Source organism: Typopeltis vanoorti, chromosome 17, assembly GCF_054136105.1.
Source record: "Typopeltis vanoorti isolate ZY-2024b chromosome 17, IOZ_Tvanoo_1.0, whole genome shotgun sequence".
Taxonomy (NCBI): Eukaryota; Metazoa; Arthropoda; class Arachnida; order Uropygi; family Thelyphonidae; genus Typopeltis; species Typopeltis vanoorti.
Genome location: NC_143565.1, coordinates 37,526,962 through 37,545,168, shown reverse-complemented (window position 1 = coordinate 37,545,168; position 18,207 = coordinate 37,526,962). Strand labels below are relative to the sequence as shown.

Sequence of the window (18,207 nt, the reverse complement as noted above, 5' to 3'; positions counted from 1 at the left end):
TTACGAGACTTAAGATATGTAATGAACAATCTTTCACAAATAACTACTGAGAAGTAAAAGCAGAGTGCAAAACACACAGCAATGGTAGTAGAGATAGACCAGCTATGAAGAAGTGCATATGATTGATGCGGTATTAACAAAAGATCACGTTAACCAAAGACAAGCCAACAGGTGAGTTGAAATGCTAATTCTCTTCAACTGAATTCCATAATATCTGAAACACATTCACTATATATTTCTTAGCTTTGACACGTTCACAACGGGGTGGTGTAAAGCAAAACTATATGTTGCACCGGCAACATATGGTTTTGCTTGAGTCTCTACAGCAGTTTCTGTTAGAAGGGAGATGTGATTCATTAGTTAGTGCCGTTTATATTCCCAGTTGTCTCTAATTGCGCTATTTGTTGAGAAATATATTACACAGACTGCAAATGTGTGTACCTTATTCAATGATACAATAAAACTACTGTACTTGTTTTTTCAGCATCTTCAGTATAGTGACTCTGTTGGGGAGGGGGGTATTGTTTACTGCAGGGAGTGAGTTACTATTGCCAGGACTTGAACGTCATGGCGATAGTAACTCGCAATTTGAGTAGGAGAATTCATACATAATATATAATTCATGGAGAAATATATACGTTTAAAATAATTCTTTTTTTCTTAATAATCATTCCATGCATCAATGATGCATAGCCGAAAATTGCCATGTACCCCCCTGAAGACCTTTTGCATACCCCCTGGGGGGGGGTGCATGTACCACACTTTGAGAAGTACTGATCTATATGGATCACATGAAGGAAAGTGATTTTAAATCTGATATCAAAATTGGAGAGGTTAATGTCAGCTTTATGCGGATGATGTTATACTTTTAAATAAATTCGCTACAAGTCTGCAAGATTCCATGACTAAATTGAATTACTGTTGTAATAGATATGGTATGAAGGTCAGCAATAACAAGACAAAGACAATGAAAATAGGCAGAACCATTGAAAATATCAACTGTATTGTGAATGAAGAACCTATAGAACAAGTAAAACATTTCAGCTACCTAGGCATGATTTTTGGTGAAGATGGTAAATTAAATATGGAAATAGATAACTGGATCAACCAAGCTGCTATGGTAGGAAGGCAACTGAATAAATGTATATGGAATAAGAGAGAAATTAGTTGTAACACTAAATTAGCTGTATACAAAACAGTGTTCAAAACCAGTTTTAACTTATGGATTTGAGAGCTGAGTTAGAAGTAAAACACTTGATCAAAGATTAGAAACCACAGATATGAGAGTCCTGAGAATGATTATGGGCAAGAACAGATGGCATTAATGGCAATATCTTATTTAAAACGAGGAAATTAATAAAGAACTTGACATTGTTAGCATCCAGGAATGTGTTAGCAGAGCTAATCACTGTTTACCAATATTCTGTTTAAGTGACCATAATGGGAAAGGAAAGATTAGCAAAACAAGTGTTCTCTGCAAGGTTGGCATGAAAAAGACCCAGAAGAAGACCAAGATATAGGTGGATTGATACAGTAAAAAGTGCCTTAGAAAATTGAAATATAAGATCTGACAATGTTGGAGCCTTGACAGGTAATAGATTGTTTTGGAGGAAAATTGTAGATAGGAAGTTAGTAATGATGTAAATTTTTCCTGTAGTACTTTCATATCCTGTACATTCTTTGAGGGTGAATGTCAGGAATTTGATGATGATATTTCATCTCAGTTACTGAGAAGTCGTCAGGGATTACAAATAACTTGTAACACACACATAAAAATAACACAATACTAAACGAAACATGTGGGTGATGACTCTAAGGGCCTATCTAGATAGTGTGCCCTCTGTGGGCATTTGTAGGTGGCGTAGGATGTAAAGTGGGACCTGTGACAATTATTGTTTCCCAAATTTTTGGAAGTTTTATGCATCTATATTTGTTTAAATTCGGTTGATTTCTGAGTATTGTCGCAGATTCTTAAAACAGTCTTTCCTTTTGGAATTTACTGGAGCATTTACATGTAATTTCCTTTTGGAATTTACATGGAGCATGGTGATTTTCTTCCAGGAGATCCTGTGGATTGTATCCAATATGTAGTCTGCAGGGCCAGATTGGCCATAGTCTTGATTGCAGATGTATGATTTGTGTTCTTCTAAATAGATGGTTACTGATCAACATGTCTGTTCAAAGTAAGCCAGCTTGCAGGAACTGGGTATTTTATATACTGCGGGCATGGAGAGAAGAGGGGAGGTGATCTTTGGTAAATTGGATAAGGGTAGCCAGTTACTGGTGGAGCTTAAAAGCTGCATAGAGGTTGTACTTTTTTAAAGACCTGGCTATTTTTTCTTATGTGCCACAGTTGTAGGGGATGGTGATGTATCATCTTACTGTTTACCAATATTCCCTTGAACGACAACTCAGCACTCTTAAAAAACGTTTTTCCATTTGATATCTCTTTTCCTTTGCCGTCAATTCTGGTTATTTTTCTTGAAAAAACAAAATTTGCAAACAGATAGAGGGAATTGCTATGCCCCCCCCCCCACACACACACTCCCTTCTTGCCAAATTTACATGGAAAATTTTGAAAAAACGAGTGTCAGATTCAGCCCCTCTCAAACCTTCTATCTGGCTAAGATATGTAAATGATGTGTTCTCTATTTGGCCTCATGGCCCAGACACACAGACTCCTTCCTCAGTCACCTCAATGGTCTTCATCCAAGAATTCAGTTTATGATGGAAAATGAAAATAATAATAGTTTATAACCCTTCCTAGACACCTAATAACATACCTGCCTAATGGTAACCTTTTCTTCACTGTATATAGAAAATCCACTCACACAGGCAGATACATTCACAAACGTTTCCACCACCAGTCCCTCTCAACAATATGGCATTATTAAAACTCTAACCAATATAGCCCATAATCTTTGTTCCAGCGTAACCTCTCTCTCAACCACATACACAGCACTTCCTTTTCCGATGGCTACAGTCATTACAGAATTAGAAAAATATTCAGTTCTTCCCCGGTTCCTTGGCCATCTCTTCGGAAGGATTTCAGAAATGCTATCACTATCTCCTATATCCGTGGCACATATGAAAAAACAGCCAGTTCTTTTTAAAAATTACCACCTCTACATAGTTTTTAAGCCCTACCTGAAACTTGCTACCCTTTTCTGTTCTACGAAAGAGCAGCTCCCTCCTCGCTTGTTGCCTGAAGTATATAAAGCACCCTGTTTCTGTAAGCTGGCTTACTTCAGACAGACAGGTAGATCTGAGACCATCTGTTTAGAAGGACACAAATCATACATCTGTAATCACAAGTATGCTCAATCTGGCCTTGCAGGCCTTCTATTGGATACAATCCACAGGCTCTTTTGGAAGAAAACCACCATGCTTCATCATAGTAAATTCAAAAAAGGAAAGGCTATTTTTGGAATCTGCAGCAGTACTCGGAAATCCACCTAATCTTAACAAATATAGATGCATGAAACTTCCCAAAATTTGTGAAAAATAATCGTAACAGGACCTTAGTCATCACCCACGTTTCATTTAGTATTGTATTGTCTTTTTGTGTGCGTGTGCGTGCGTGTTTATAATTCCTGAAGATGTCTCAATGACTGAGCAAAATATTGGAAGCATTAAAATTAGTTTTTAATTTATTCCTAGTGCTGTAAATATTCCATTAAACCTCCAACATGATGTGCTCCCAGCACATACGCCTTAACACACAGAGTATAGTTTGAATAATTGCGGCAGAAGTAATTGCTGACAGTCATTTGAAATTTGGTTCTAATATTAGGACTGCCAAAACTCAGTGTGCTTAAATGATGGTTTATATATTTTATGTTTAGGATAAAGTTTTTAAGAATCAAGGCCCATACAGTTTGCATTTGTTATTATAATAATAATAATAAATACAAACTCATTTGATCACTAGAATAAAGTGGCTTGTACGTTGGATTTTTTTTTTTTTTTTATCTTACCAATAATTTCTTCTGACAGCTTATTTCTCCACCTTCTTTTCACCACATTTGTCTTTAATCTTCCCATCTCTAAATTTTGTTCAAATGGTATTGATGCATTATTATTTATTATTATTATTTTTATGTGACAACTCCAGGGAGTCCAAGGACTCATTACGAGAGGGCACTCAACTCTGCCTCACTAAATACATCTTGCCCTCTCCACTACTGCTTACTTCTTCTACTATGACTACTAGTACTACCACCATCAATGCCATCTACTGCCCATCATCACCATCAACAGTATTTTTTGTCTGTAAATTGCGTGTGTTCTGAAGGCCAATTTGTCTTTATGCAGGATGAAAAACCCTAGTTTCCAGGAGAAAAAAATCCCTGTTACCTCCATATGAAATCGACTAACTCATCTTCAATTGAAAAAACCAATATAAGGACAATGTATATTGATACATTTAAAATAAATTCTGAAAGTTTTTAAGAATCAAGACGCATACAGTTAATAAAGTTTTTTTCAAATTTTTTGAAAATAACTTTACAAACTGTATGGGTCTTGATTTTGTGTCTTCATATAAAACTTTTTTTTTTTCTGAGTCTTCTGTAATGTTTCACTGGGATTTCAGAAACTTAAGGAGATGTAAGCAGTTTGTGTATCATAATTTCTTTGTTTATAGAATTCTTTAAAAAAAAAAAAAAATGTTTTCTTACTTCTTCAGACACAAATTTATGACATTCCTACTTGCAAAGACACATATATTCTTCTAGTAAATGCTTTGATCTCTTGAATTTTCCTTCAATTGTATAATAAGATGAATATGTTAATTTTTGACCAGCAAAATCAATTATAAGAAAGAATTCCTAATCCAGAATAAGCCATGAGTATATGCAGCAAAACTAGTTGTTTTTGTTTATTTGCACTAATACTGCCAAATAAACTCAGTGCATTCCTTCTTATAATTTGTATAATAAGACTTATTAGAGTGAAAAGAAGCTTTTTTTCCTTGTTATGAAAGTTTAATCATTAAATTTTAAACTCTCTTCCTTTCTTTGGTTAATGAGTTTCATTTTCTTGATTTTTATCGATATTTTAATTTCTCTTGCTGATTTCCTTCTCTTTCTGATTACTGGATACAGAAGTGAACCACTGTTTCTCAATAAAATAAATTAGTCTCACATGTAACATTGGATTGATTGTAGCTGTTATTAATCTTAAATGAATGACTACTGTTTTACAAATTCCACAGAGAAAGTTCCACTGCAGATTCAGGAATATCCATATTAGTTCCCGTGCTCGAATAATAATGCATTTGGACAACATGTGCTTGTGTCATATAATATTTCCGTGCTTTCTAAATGAAAAAGATCAGCATTTAGATTTCCAAATTATTTATTTGTTGTGTTGATTTCTTCAGGAAAATAATTTATAATAATGGTTAGTCAGATCTAGTGATATGATTGAGATCAGTTGTGTCTGTATTCCATGTAATTTTGTTCTAAAATGACATTGAGTTGTTCCTTAGCACTTACAGGTATATCTATTTTTTTTTAAAAAAAAGTTGCATATTGCAATAAAATGTAACAATTGAGCAAGGTTTTTTCACAGCTAATTTCTTACCCTTTTTTTCTCTTGTGCAGCTCTTGTTCTTTTCTATCACTAAGGACCATTTTCAGAATTTTCTACTTTTTTTTTTTTGCTTTGCTAGTCAACTAGTCAAACATTCACAACACCAAAATTAGAAAAATGAACATGAGACATGTTCTTAAGATCACATGTGTGGATATGTATGAAAACTGGCAAAACAGGGTGCTATAGTCAAAAGCAAAAAGGAACCAAGAAAAGTTCTGATGCATTATTGAATATAAGGAAAGAACCATTATGTCTAAAAGGAACTAAGTGACAGTATTAAACCTGTTATAAATATCAAAAAAGAACCATAATGCTTAGTTTCTTTTTGATTTTATAGGCAATCTGAAATAGCTTGTGAAGGAATTTGTTTCACAGACATTTTCATTATGATGCAGCTCATTTGACTTTTCTGACATGGCCATAATAAACAAAGTAGAAAGAAAATTATAAGTATAAAGTTTTGTATTTGGTGATTATTATTATTATGGGTATCTCCATGGAGTCAGTAGACTCGTCGCGGGAGACCCAAACTAGCAAAACAATATCTGTCATATCTCTTCTTGAATTCATTTACAGATGAAGAGCTCACAACTAAGTCAGGCAATAAATTCCACTCATTCACCACCTCCAGGCAAAAAACCTTGTTCTCACACCCTTGTTAACCACAATCTTCTTTAATTTCCAGGGATGAATTCTTGTTCTTCCATCACTATCACACAGCTGAAACATTTCCCCTCAATCAATTCTATAAAAACCTGTCAGTAATTTAAATGTTTCTATCATATCCCCTCTTCTCTGCCTATCAACCAACCTCTGCAATCTACAAGCTCTCAATCTTTCAATGTAGGGAACATTTTTTACATAACTCACCAACTTAGTCACTCTTCTCTGAACCCTCTCCACAGCCTCCTCATATCCAAGGAATCCAGGTGACCAGACCTGAGCACAGTAATCCAAATGTGGAAGTATCAATGCTTTATAAAGGGGAATAATAACCTCTTTATCTCTGGATGTCAGTGTGTTCCTCAACGACTAAGTAATCCTATGTGCAATCTTGGATGCCTTAGCAATGTGTCCCCTGAACTTTATCTCCCTATCTACCAACACCCCTAAGTCCCTAGCCTCATCAATCTCTTGGAGTACCGTTCCATCAACGTAGTACACAGCTGGTAATCTTTTAATCCCAAAATGCATGATTCGACACTTTTCCGCATTGAACTGACATTCATTACCTTTTGCCCATTCTACCAGCTTATTTAAATCCTCCTGCAAACTTTCAACATCAGCTTGAGTTTTTATTGTGCTACACAACTTTGCTTCAGCAAACAACTGAATATCTCCCTTTAAGCCATTTCCTATATCATTTATATACAAATTAAACAACAATGGCCCAAGCACAGAGCCCTGAGGCACACCACTGGTTGCCTCATCCTAGACTCAGCTCCTCCATACACCACCTTCTGGTATCTCTCCCTGAGCCATTCTCCTATCCATATCACCAATTTAGTATCCATTCCAATCTGCTCCAATTTGCGTAACAGTGTTCCATGGGGTATCCTATCAAAAGCCTTAGCAAAATCCAGAAATACCACTGTGTAGCCAGTCCCTTTGTCCAACTCAGATGTCATTCTATTATGAAAAGTTAATAGATTGCTAAGACAGGATCTACCTTTAACAAAACCATGTTGGCCTCTATAGAGTATCATATCCTGATCCACCCATTCTTGAATTTTGTCTTTAACCAACTTTTCCAATACTTTTACTACCACTCCTGAGATGGTGATTGGTCTGTAATTAACTACTGCAGTTTTAGAACCACCTTTATGCAAAGGAACCACTTTGTCTAACTTCCACTCCCTAGGGACCATAACAGAATTCAGAGAGTTCAAACTTAAGTGAAATATTCAAGTAAGAGGGATTGACAATTCCTTTGCACATTCATGAAACAACTGAGCTGATATTCCATCTAAACCTACAGCAGTGTTTGCATTTAAATTTTGCAATATATTAAATACCTCTGATTTCTTAGCTTCAATTCTCACATTAGTTATTGCTTCAGGTACAGAGATATCCTCACTTGGGTAATAGACTTTTGAAAAGTGATCACTCAGTAACTCGATTATTACATCTGATTTTGTCACCTCAATACCATCAGCACCCACTAAATTTATCCTTCTGAAATCATTTTTCCTTTTACCTGCCACATAGCAGAAAACCTCCTTGGCATTACCCTTGATCTCATTGGCTAAGGTCTTCTCATAATCTGATTTAGCTTTTCTTACTATGCTGGTAACCTTCCTAGCTTGAGCCTTGTACTGCTCATGGGTGTACTGATCAAATTTCTCCTTATACATTCTCCATAACATTTTCTTTTTTTGCAGATCAAGCTTGATACTACTGCTCATCCATCTAACGCCTGCCTTGTTTGTCTTCCTGACCATGGGGACACAATCTGATATTGCTTTCCTCAGATGTCTGCTGATTTTATCCCATGCACTGCTAACATCTTTCCCCTGCAGTATGTTCTGCCATGGGATGGCTGCAAGCTCACTTCAAAGCTTGTTATAATTGCCTAACCTGTAGTTCCGTATATACCCCCTCTTAACAGAAAAGTCTACAGATTTTGCAACCTCCCAAGTCAATACCACATGATCACTTTCACCAATTGGAGGTAACGAGGACACCTTACTTATGCATATATCCTCTGAACCAATAACAGGTCAAACACTCTCACACCACGTGTCCCTTCAGTTATGTGCTGTTTCAAGTAATTATCTCGTAGAAGATGTATGAACTCCATTTCCTTTTTGCTACGTGATATTTCCTCCTTCCAATTGATATCACCATAATTAAAATCCCCCATAATAATTACTAACCCTGCACTCATTGCACTAATTTGCTGATGCATGAATTCAATATGTACCCCCTGGCCTATAGCAGCATCCAACTGTATATTTGGTTGTATTGGTCACTATTTCACACCAGGCCACCTCAAATGAACTCTCATTCACATGTCTATCATCTTGATATACTACTTTCTTTCTACAGATTTTGCAACACATCAGCTATCATCAACAGTACTCCTTCCCCTGTTCTATCTTCTCTATCCTCCCTGAAAATACTGTACCCATCACATTCAATTCCAGGGACCACATCTTCTGCTGACAGCCAAGTTTCACTAATGCCTACAACTTTTGGTGAGATTGCACTGACTAATGCCAAAAATTCTTCTCTCTTATTTCAAATGCTTCTTGCATTGGTATACAAAAATCGCAGATTCCCTCTAGATCTTGTACCGGCTTTAGAACTGATATACAAGTCACTGATTTCAGTAGTCCCATGCTGATTTTTATTCCCTCTCTTCTGCAATTTATTCTGCAAATAAGGATCAATAAATATACAATCACAGCTAAAGTTTCTCTCTCTTACACTCAACCTTTTCAATATTAGTTTCCCTGCCCAATTACTTCAACTTGTTCAGAAAACAGTAACTTCTTCAAACGTTTATGTCCTTCCATGTTCAGATGCAACCCATCTCTAGCATACAACTTTCTTTTTCCTTCAAACACACTCCAGACATCAACAAATTCCAGACCTCTTTTTTTGCACATTCTTGCAGTCATATCATTCATTATCATCACTCGTCTACTTAACTTGCAATTGTCAAAACGAGGCAGCACACATGCTATCCTCCCATTGACACTTTTCCTCTTCACAACATTTAACAATGTTCTTAAATCTTTTGCTACCCGATTTATACCACCACTCAGGTCATTTGTACCCACCATAACTATCATCTTGTCTGCATCATGCCCTCTATTACTAAAGCTACTCTTTCTATTGTCCCACCATACAAAAAGACTTGCCTCATCTTCCATTAGCTGTGTGAGATCTTGTAAATACATTCATAAGAAATAAGAAAAAACTTGAAATGTATTGTATGAATAAGATTATTTACAAAATAATTAGGTTAGCCTTTAGAGTCAACTAAGTCTAAATCTAGTGAAACTCCCATTGTTGCACATGTAATCACTTCAGCATGACCGAAATACCCAGTTTTCTGCTAAGACAGCTGTAAACTCTTCCCACCATTTGTTTTTTGTCTACTTTTACTCCATTGCTTATCCACTTCCATTATGCAGTCTAAATAATCTGATAAAAACATATGGTATGGAAATATCAACAGACAAAACAAAAGTCATGGCCTTCAAAGGTGCTAATCCAATAAGAAGCAAAATAGTAGTAAACAACAAAATAATAGAGCAATTAAATACATTCAAATATTTAGGTTGCACAATGTCCTATGAAAATGAAGCTGATATAGAACCAAAGAAATCAAACTTTTTAAAAGTAACAGGCATTATAAATAAAATTTTTAAACCCAATTATGTACAAAAACACACACACGAATAAGAATCTACAATACAGTTGCTAAACCAGCCTTACTTTATGGCAGTGAGATATGAAATAAAAAAATACAAATGAAAAATACAGATTAAAAAAAAACAGATGAAAGAAGAATTGAATCATCCGAAATGAAATTTCAGAACTGAAGGAGTCACAATAATGGACAAAATTGAAAGCAGCAAAATCAGAAAACACTTGCAATTACAACCTCCCTAAATGAAACAGTGATTTGTTATAGAGAAAAATGGAAAGAACACATACTAAGAATGAATAGAAGCAGAATACCTAAACAAATTCTAAATTACCACCCAAAAGGTACTCGATGCAGAGGAAGACCTTTAAAAAGATGGAATTGAGTCCGGAACAGGCCACTTGGCCTATAAGCCTGGAAAGGAAGAAGAAGAAGCTTATCCACTTCCATGGTGTTGAGCTCTTTTGGAGAAGATTTGTGGGTTTAATAAATGAGACAAGAGATAGTATTTTAGTAAAAGTTATATGTCTGAGCTAATGTGTTGGTGTAGCTGCAGTTACAATAATCAGAGTAAGAAAAAGAATAGAGGTAAACTTTGATATATCATGCAGGAAGCACAGAGTATTCAAGTTTTCAGAGGAAACAACCCTTGGTATGAATTGTTACTATATAAAACAGTTACTATATAAAAGTTTTATGTAAACATAGTCAGTATATAGTCTAATAATGCTTTTTTTTTCTTTTTCTTGCTATAGATTGTTCAAATTTGATCTGTTGATCTGATCCCCATTTCTTTGCAATTTCAGCTAGATGAAAGAGGGTCATCTGTTTTGTGGTAGGTGACAAAGGTATGATTGATAAATCCAGGTGGAGATTCTTTATGGAACTTAATGTGGTTCTTGTGTTCTTCTGTGTGGATTTCAGCTGAACATCGAGACTCGCCTTAATATTTAAGGGAACAGGAACAAGGATTGCTCTGCACTTCTGGGAGTGACCATGGATGAATTTTGTACTTGGTAAAGAAGAAGAAAGAGGATTGCTTTTGGACTGGAGAAATGGAATTGTAGAACTGAAATTTTGAGGAGGGGAATGTCTGAAATTCTCTTGTTGCATATATGTTGTAAGTTCAACAGATATGGTGTAAGAGAGATGGAAAGGGCAGTTTAGGCGTGTAGTTTTTAAATTTTGTTCATTGAGAAAGAAACAAGCAACTTAGCTTTCTTGGACTTGGCTCATCTTCCATTAGCCATATGAGATCTGGTAAATACATTCATCAGATCTCACATTCATCTACAATGCCAAAAGCAATCATTATCAAAACTTTGACCCCAATAAATAAATTTATTTGCACTTTTTCTTCCATGCTCATCCAAGAAATATGATCAGATCTAGAGTGATTTCTCTTTCAGTAGGGTTTAATTGCTCCTTAGAGAAAAAAAGTTTTAAAAATTCAGAAACTATTTATAGAATTGCCACTCCATGCATTAAGGAGCTTTCAGGAGAATTTTATGCAATCAAAAACTGGAGTTTTGCACTTCCTTCTGTTTAGCCTGAGAGCTATTAAAGTACATAAACCACAATCATTAAATTTTGCATTATTTCAGACATCACACATGATTATTTCAGACTTTTTTTTTTTAATTTCAGAGAGAAATTGCTAACTTAAGGAACAGGAATTAGAAGGTGAAACGTACAGATGCTGGATTTATATAGTGCTATTTTTAATTGGGCAGGTGGTTTTATTAGTCTAAGTTCAGTTAATTAATCAGTTCTTTTATGATAGTGAGAAAAGGTTATTGACCATCAGACTAAAATGATCCTGAAAATATACCAAAAAAAAAAAAAAAATCTTTTCACAAGAGTTCATTTATTTTTGATATAATTCTTAAAGTATGTATGTTTTTATGTGTACAGACACACATTACTGAAAATATGGTAGAAAGAATTTTAAAATATTTTTTATTAATTTAGGTGCTGGTTATCGTCTTGTCATTACTAAAGAACCAGATTGCAATGTTAGTGTCATCACTAACCTCGTCCACTCCTTTTCAAGAAATGCTGAAATTGAAAGTAATGTGGGCTCTATTTTAGCTTATGAATTGCCACATGAATCAAGTTCTTCATTTGAAAAGCTCTTCATGGAATTAGAAGCCAAAAAAAATGAACTTGGAATTTCTAGTTATGGGGCATCAATTACTACTATGGAAGAAGTTTTCTTAAAGTAAATGACATTTGGCTTACTATAAGATAAATTAACAATTTGGAACATTTTCAACAAGAAGAATCTGTTTTCATTAAAATATTGAATTATGTTGATTATTGTTTACAGTACTAATATTTATAATACTAAGAGAATAATTTAATAAAAAAAAAAATTTCTTTAAGGGAATTGCAGAAGAGGAAATTTCAGTTTTTTTATTTTATTTTTATTTTTTTTTATAACGTAGGGAATGTCCATACCTCAGCATATTCACTTATAAAAGTGAAGCATTAACAATTATTTTCAGTACACTAGTGCTTTTTTGCATCCTTTCATTTAGTGTTATGCTGTATGTAGATTCATTGCATGAGTGGCATTGTATGGAAATTTGATTATTAGAGTTGTGGTGAATGAAGAGATATATACAAGGTTTGTTTTCCTGGAGGTAGAATAAATAGTGATTGAGGTGTTGGATATGAGGAGAAAGTGAGCAAAAGAGTTGGTGGTGGTAGTAGGAATGAATGACTTGTTTGGAAACAAGGGAAACGAGGTTGCTGAGAAGAATAACGGACAATAGTGTTGTAGGAAAGGTAGTCAGCATGTTGCAGGTATTACAGTGATGACATGAGGTGGAGAGCAAGGATTATGAATAATATGTTAGTGAAAATATATGAAGAGAAGGAGTGCAGTTTGTGAATGTGCATGAGCTTGAAAGACAAATGAAATTGTATAAGAGTGACAAACTTACATTTGAATGGATTTGGTATGTCATATGTAGAAGCTGCTACTGGAAGGGATCTAGGCAAGTAGGAAGTGATGTGGATGAACAGAAGAGTAAGGAAAGAGAGATTGAAGGAAAGCTTATGAAGAGAGTAGCATGAGTGTGGAGAGTAAGAGAACAGGAATGCAAGACAGATAAGGAAACATGTGGAGTCAAGGGTGGACAGGAGAACACAGCACAAGAAAGGTTGATGCTCGAAGAGTTACCATATGTGTGAGTAGACAAGAAAGGTATGGGATCGACTGGAATGTGGGAGGAATATTTGATTCTAAAGAGGTTTCTGGAATGGGTAATGTGAGACAGGACTGGCTGAAGGAAGGCATGGAGAAGTAACATCAGTGGTACTTCTTATAGACAAAGCAGTGAACTGTTAGGGTTATTGACAATTAAGAATAGGTAATTTTAAGGGAAAGTTGACACGACAGTGGGGAGAGTGATGAACCCATGGCTGTCCCCTCTATTTGTTTGTAGAATTTTCCCTGCCAAACGAAATAGCCTGAGTTCATTGTGAACTGAAATAGTGCTGAGATATCGGGAGAAAATTTAGCTTGGATTAGCTCTAAAGTTTCCTTGAGTGGGACATTTGTGAATAAGGAGGAGACGTCAAAGCTGACCATTATGTCAGTATGTTGGAGTGTAAGGTTTTCTATGCTGGCTTTGAAGTGGGCTGAGTTTTTTTATGCGTGATGGTGTGTTGCCAGTATAGTGTGAGCTCTTTGGCCAAATGTTTAGCTAATTTGTATGTGGGGGAATCAATGCCATCCACTATGGGACGTAATGGCACATTTTCTTTATGTATTTTTGGGAGTCCGTAAATACAGGGGGGGGGGTATAGAGTTAAACGGCTTTAATCTGTTGGTAACTTCTACAGGCCAAGAAGTGACCTTTCTTAAGGAGCCTGTGAAGTTTTCTGATTTGTGAGTTGGTGGGATTGTAATTGATAGGGAGGTAAGTAGCCCGATCTAATAGAAGAGCATTAAGCTTACCTTTGTAGTCCTTTTCGTTAAGTACTACAGTTGCATTTCCCTTATCCACTTTGGTAATAACTAATTCTTTATTATTCCTCATTTCCTGTAGAGCTTTAAATTCTTTGTTGGATATGTTGGTTTTTGGTGGTCTTGCTTTGGAAATGACACAAGCTACATCCAGTCTCGCACTGTTGGCAATTTGATGTAGAAGGTGGCGGATTCCCCTTTCGATCTGGATCATAATATCCTCACTAGGTATTTTTCTGGGTGCAATGACGAAGTTGTGGCCACATGAAAGCGCATTGAGTGCTTCAGGGTGACTGAAGAAAGGTTGATTACGGTGTTGGTAGCTAGTTTTGGATTGATGGTAGAATTATTTTTTAATTTTTCGAATTTTTTCATCTGTCAGCCTTGTATTTTTTCAAATTCTTTGTCTGCAGTGGTACACGAGATATCATGTAGAATAGACCACAGTTCATGATTTAAAGAGAAAAAAAATAAATAAATAAAAAATATTTTCTAATGTATTTTTTCTTTGAACTGCTTGTTTCGTCTACTTTAATAGTATCAGATTTACTTGCCATTACAACACGTGTATCAGAATTAGGGTTAGCATCACCTGTTTCGTTTGCTTTTGTTTTCAATGTCCTAGTTCTAAGCCAACTAGGACTTTTCCATTATTAAAAAACGTTTCCGAAAAATATATAAATACTGGGGGTTAACTCATGACACACTTTGTCCAAGTATCACTGAGCACTTCTGAAGATATACTGAGCCTTGTTTGAAGGAGGAAAACTTTCAATAATAAAAATCAATAAACAACAAGCAATTGGTTGAAATGTGGATAACACATGTTCACTTCAAATCTGACAAAACAGCAAGGGAAGGCAGAAGCAATAAAACCATATTGTTTTTCACTTCACCCCTCTTTTATTACTCGTCATTCTGCCATTACAAATTATTGTAGCAGTAGAATGTTCATGGAACGAACACCCTGCTTCTATTTGTTTTTTTTTAAGTATCCATTTTATTTCAATAATTTTTCCTTATTCATTTTAATTTGTTTTGTTTGGATAATTAAAAAAGATATATTTATTTATTTAAGTCTGCCTGCAGACCACAGGTTGAGAAACACTGATCTGTATGAATTTTCTCTCTGATGATGATATAAACAATATAGCTTTGATGTAGTTTTTTTTTTTTTTTTCACTAGAGGTCAGGCTAGTAGAATAACAGTTGATCAAATCATTGTCACTTTAGCATACTTTCTGAAATGTAATATAGCTTGTCTTTGTATATATATGCATATACTCCAGATGATGACCTTAATATGAAGGTTGAAACATTGGGAAATTAAAGTAATTATTCCTAACATGGTTATAGTCTCCATAAGTTTATGGAAATTAATTTCTTCTTATTCAACATTGCAGAGATCATAAACTTTTTTGGTCAATCACCCCTCGGCACTCTCCAACATCTCTTCATCCATTTGATAACCATGTGACCAAATCTGTGCACAGTAGTCTATATGTGGCTTCATCAGAGCCTTAGACAGTTGAATCAGAATCTTCTTTCTTCTACAAGTCAGTGTCCTCTGCATCATTCTCAGAATTCATTGTGTTGTCCTCACAATTTTGGCAACATGTCCACTAAATTTCAGATTCTTATCCACGATTACCACAAGATCTCTTATTTCCTCCACCTCCAGAAATATATCCCCACCAAGAGTAAATTCTGCATCCTATCTTTGTTTTCCAAATTTTAAAACCTTACATTTTGCAATATAGAACTGGCATCCCCACTCCAGTGCCCATTCACTCAGTCTATTTAAGTTTTCTTTTATGGCCATAACATCTGCTCTGCTCCTCAAATTCATCCCAACTTTGCATCATCTGCTAACCACTGATTATCCCCATTCAAATCTTTCCCAATATCATTAACATACAGATTAAACAACAGTGGCCCTAAAACAAACCCCCCTCAGACACACAACTAGTGACTTTCCTCTTATGAGATATTGCTTCCCCATACACAACTTCTTGATACCTATCTGACAACCAATCTCCAATCCAGTGCAATAGTTTAATATCCAACCCTGTCTGCTCTAGTTTGATTCTCAACTTGTCATGCAGTAATCTATCAAAAGCCTTTGCTAAGTCTTCTGTAGATAGTTAAAATATGATCTTTGCTATCCATCAAAGATCAGCGCCATCCTACCATAATCATTCTTATTTTTGCTGGCTACATATCAAATGAACTCCCAGGGATTTCTTTTGTTTTCATTACACACACATATGCCACAGTAATTAACTTTTCAATAACATGTAATTATTTTGCCTTAAGTACCATAAAACATCATTAGAACAGTTATTAAACAACAATAGGAATTACATTCAAAAAATTCTAATATCTCTCAAAAAGAGACCATAGAATTGTTAACCCAAAAAATTTTCATCTGATATTGTGGAGTTGTTCAAATTTACAATCGCATCAGGAAAGATAAAATATATAAACAAGAGGAAGGAAACAGCAATGGGCTCACCCTTATCATCTAACTGAGCTAATGTTTTTCTTGAACACTTAGAAGAAAGAATTTTTGCTCTTGACCCGAAACCAACAATATGGCTATGATATGATGGTGATATCTTTGCAGTCTGGAGTCACACGGAACAAGAACGTTACTCATTTCTAAATAATATCAACAACCTACATCCTCATATCAAATTCACATTAGAAAAGGAATTATCACAAGGTCTCCTCAATTCCACAATTCCTTTCTAGATGTACACATCCAATGTAATCAAGATGGTTCCATTTCCACTTCTGACTATCGAAAACCAACTTTTTCAGGTCTTTATAGCAACAATACATTGGCTTACCATCCATCTTAAAAATAGAGCATTATAATATCTTTGGTATCCAGAGCACACAAATTTTGTTCCTCTGTAGAATCTTTAAAACAAGAATTTGAAATTATTAAAGATACAGCCTTACTAAATGGATTTAATCCAATAACAACTCAGAATATTATTAGCCACTTTCCAAAACATCAACCTAGACAAGAAGTCCACAGGACTCCTATACCATATATCAAAGGCATCTCTGAACGTTTGTCAAAACATTTTGAAGAAATACAAACTTGCTTCTACCTATAAACCAAATTGACAATTTGTTACCTTTTCCAAAAGACAAACTCACCGCTGATACTACCTGGTGTATACAAAGTGCCATGTTCTAACTTGTTTTCTACACTCATGCTACCAGGAAGAACTATAAATAAAATCATCTCTGAACATCAAGACCACATCTTGTCTCGCACAACATGGAGTTGAAAATGCCAACCACAGGATCCAATGGCAACACACCAAGCTATTACATCGATCCATATACAAACACGAGCGTTCATATATGAATCACATTTTTTCTTGGCTAATTGCTTATACATTTTCTGGTCACTACCCTCCACATTACCAGGTCTCTAGCAACATCGATTTCATTCTGTATTTCATTCTGTTCACTTCTATTTCACACCATACTGCCTCAAAACTATTACCACTATTTTCCCTTTGCATCTCTACCTTATATGGACATAACTCTTTTTCTGTCATTAATAGCACCTCCACCTCCCTTTTTACCTTTGCTATCTTCACGAAATATATCGTACTGTTCTATTCCTGTCAGGATGTCATCCTCATCTAACCATGTCTCACTTATGCCAATAAATTTTGGGAACAAGCTCAATCAATATAGCCATTTCATTTCCCTTGTTTCTGATACTTCTGGCATTCGTATATAACCATAAAAGCTCATTCTTGGATCAATAACAAGTTTCACTGATACCACTTATTAGATGTGACTTCTCTGCACTTTCTTTAAGCCATTGCTTTTTCTCCTTATTTGTCCCAGAACCATCTTGAAATCCAACTGTTTTCCCTACTTCCCAGGTCATCCCCTTCCCTTGTTGTCTACACATAAGCACATTCACATCCTTTTGGAGCATCAACCTTTCTCACACTATGTCCACCATGAGCCTCCCCGTTTCCCTGTTTCTCATGCACATTTGTTTTCTTATTTTCTACACTCATGCTTCCGACTTCTTAATTCAAAGTAGAATTATGAAGTCGGAATTAAGTCTAAAATCTCTCCTTAATTCGGAATTAAGAATTAAGGAGAGATTGAAGTACCACGTCAATCTCTTCTTCCTTATTCTCTGCTCTTTCACATTGCTTCTTACTTTCTCAGATTCATTCTCTGCACTCATTACTCTCTTCCTTCCAAAAGT

General features: G+C 35.3%; 1 protein-coding gene across 1 annotated transcript in view; it reads left to right on the top strand.

The window, feature by feature from the left end:
* The window catches only part of Abca3 (ATP binding cassette subfamily A member 3), a 524,972-nt gene that overhangs the window by 276,133 nt on the left and 230,632 nt on the right, over positions 1–18,207 (top strand). The window contains exon 13 of the mRNA XM_090407639.1: positions 11,948–12,197. Coding sequence (XP_090263765.1) covers positions 11,948–12,197 — 250 coding nt within the window. The remainder of the gene's footprint in view (positions 1–11,947; positions 12,198–18,207) is intronic.